Genomic DNA, 2116 nt, shown 5'->3' on the forward strand with positions numbered 1-2116 from the left:
GAGTGTAATGGGTTAGGGTTAGTTATGAGGGTAATGGGTTAGGGTGAGGTATGAGTGTATGTCTGAGTGTAATGGGTGCTGCAGAGCGTCTGTGGCTCTTTCAGGCCCTCAGCTCCGGGTTGGGCCAGCCTCGGCGTACCAACCCAGAGAGAAGCAGTTCAGTCAGGAGATCATGAACAAGGATGGAAAGCATCTTCACCGGGCCTGACTGCAGTCTGTCCCAATACCCAGTCTAACCAGTCCTAGAGGGTCTGAGCTGTGGGGGGGGGGGGGGCCCTAACCCAGGCTGTCACCCGTTGGAACATACCTTGATGTTGTAGATGGGATGAATGTTCTTCATCGTGTCCATCACCACCTTGCGTACCTGAACAATAGAAAAGAAAACACATTGAAAAACTGCTTCTACATTTGCTTTCTTTGTGTAAAATTATATTTAATAATTACGGAGAAAAATGTAATACTTATGATACAGATACAACTCAAATCAATATTATGAAATGTTATTCCACCCCCCTAACCCTAACATTCACGTACCTGCCGGCCTCTCTTAAGCTAAAAGGGACTAACAGCTACAACCAGACTTATAAAGCAACACCACCACCAAAGTTAAAGTTGGGCCCCTGCTTACGGGCTTACTAAGTCTGGTAGCTGTAGTAGTTGTTTAGCTTCCTTGATAGGGGGGGGGGGGGGGGGGGGGGGGGTGTAGTAGGCTGAAAGGTGAGAGGACAGTGATAACATCATGTAAAGACATTCAAAGGGCTTTACCAGCACATGCTGGCCTGGCCCAGCTTGGTTTAGAAGCTGTAAAACCATTTTAGGAGAGCCGTTTCCAGACGCATTTAAAACATTTCTATTAGGTGTTTTGTTAAAGTTGTCCGTTTCTCCACCGTTCATATCTAACATCAGGATCCTCTGTGAAGCTCTTACCTCCTTCAGCCCGTTGAAGGGCCCCAGGGCCGACACCGTGTTGCCCTGCACCATCACGTAGCAGTTGGTCAACAACTCCAACGCCTGGAGAAAAAGGGACAGGAAGTCACGTAAATCGTGAAACTCAAGACTTCAAAAGAACAAAGCTGTTAACAGGAAGGACCGACTGAAACACATACTGGGGCTATTAGAATCGAAGCTGCCACCTGTGACCTTTATCTGTGACCTTTATCTCCAAGTGCAACCATCGACAGACCAAACTCAGTGAGCAACACAACACTCAGACGTAACCCTCCTCACATTACCAAGGCTTACAATTTAAGTTTGCGTCGAAGGGTACTGGGTTAAACATTTCTATCTATTTGTATATATGTTTGAGCAACGGGCCACCGTAAAGGTTGAAGGATCACATCCTTCTCTGGCATGTCCGCTGTATGCTAACTACCTACGTCTCTTCTTGGTACCACCTGAAGAGAGGGTTAGACGATAAGCTGTGCTGCTTGTTTTTATTGTTGACAAAAGCGTTTGATTATGTCCAATATCACCCCAAAGCAACAGGCGTTGACAGTTAAAAGCACCCCTGACTTTCACTTAATCCAAGTCTGTTCCAGGTCCCATGGAGGCTTTCTATTAAGCTAAGTCCTGCATCAAAGTGCCTTCCCACTGCTCATCAGCCTGGTTATGAGAGGAAGTCACCTGACGTAGCAGCCAAACATTTGAACAAACCCCACCATTTAAAAGTAGCATCTCTGAGATAGGTGCTGCTTGCAGCAGGTCTGACATGTGTTGGAGGACAGGGGGACTCACTTTTAGAGTGGAACCCTTGGGGCCAATCAGTCGCTGCCGTCGCTTCACAAACCGCTCCCTGTTCCTCACCATGGTCCCGATTTTGATGATGTCACACGCCATGTCATCCTGTAAGATCCGCACAGCCTGGAAGTGAAAAACAGAAACAGGAGGCTAGTCTTTACCTCTGGTTTTTACGCACAATCTTTCCAGTTTTGGCACACATCTATTTTCAGACGTAGCGTTCTATGATGTACTAACCTCGACAGCAGCATTAATAAGCTCAACCCTTATTGATTTTCAGGGTTTGAGAAATTTGCTTAGGGGTCTCGAGACCCATCCCTAATGTCATGTGCTGCAAAAACATTCTTTTAGGGGTGGGCGAGACAGACGGTGCCCCCCC

General features: G+C 47.1%; 1 protein-coding gene across 1 annotated transcript in view; it reads right to left on the reverse strand.

Moving 5' to 3' along the window:
- The window catches only part of krr1 (KRR1 small subunit processome component homolog), a 5082-nt gene that overhangs the window by 1422 nt on the left and 1544 nt on the right, over positions 1–2116 (reverse strand). Inside the window, exons 4-6 of the mRNA XM_034865418.1 lie at positions 1735–1860; positions 928–1011; positions 308–364 (exon numbers count right to left, since the gene is read on the reverse strand). Coding sequence (XP_034721309.1) covers positions 308–364; positions 928–1011; positions 1735–1860 — 267 coding nt within the window. The remainder of the gene's footprint in view (positions 1–307; positions 365–927; positions 1012–1734; positions 1861–2116) is intronic.

Source organism: Etheostoma cragini, unplaced genomic scaffold (genome assembly GCF_013103735.1).
Source record: "Etheostoma cragini isolate CJK2018 unplaced genomic scaffold, CSU_Ecrag_1.0 ScbMSFa_1523, whole genome shotgun sequence".
Classification (NCBI taxonomy): Eukaryota; Metazoa; Chordata; class Actinopteri; order Perciformes; family Percidae; genus Etheostoma; species Etheostoma cragini.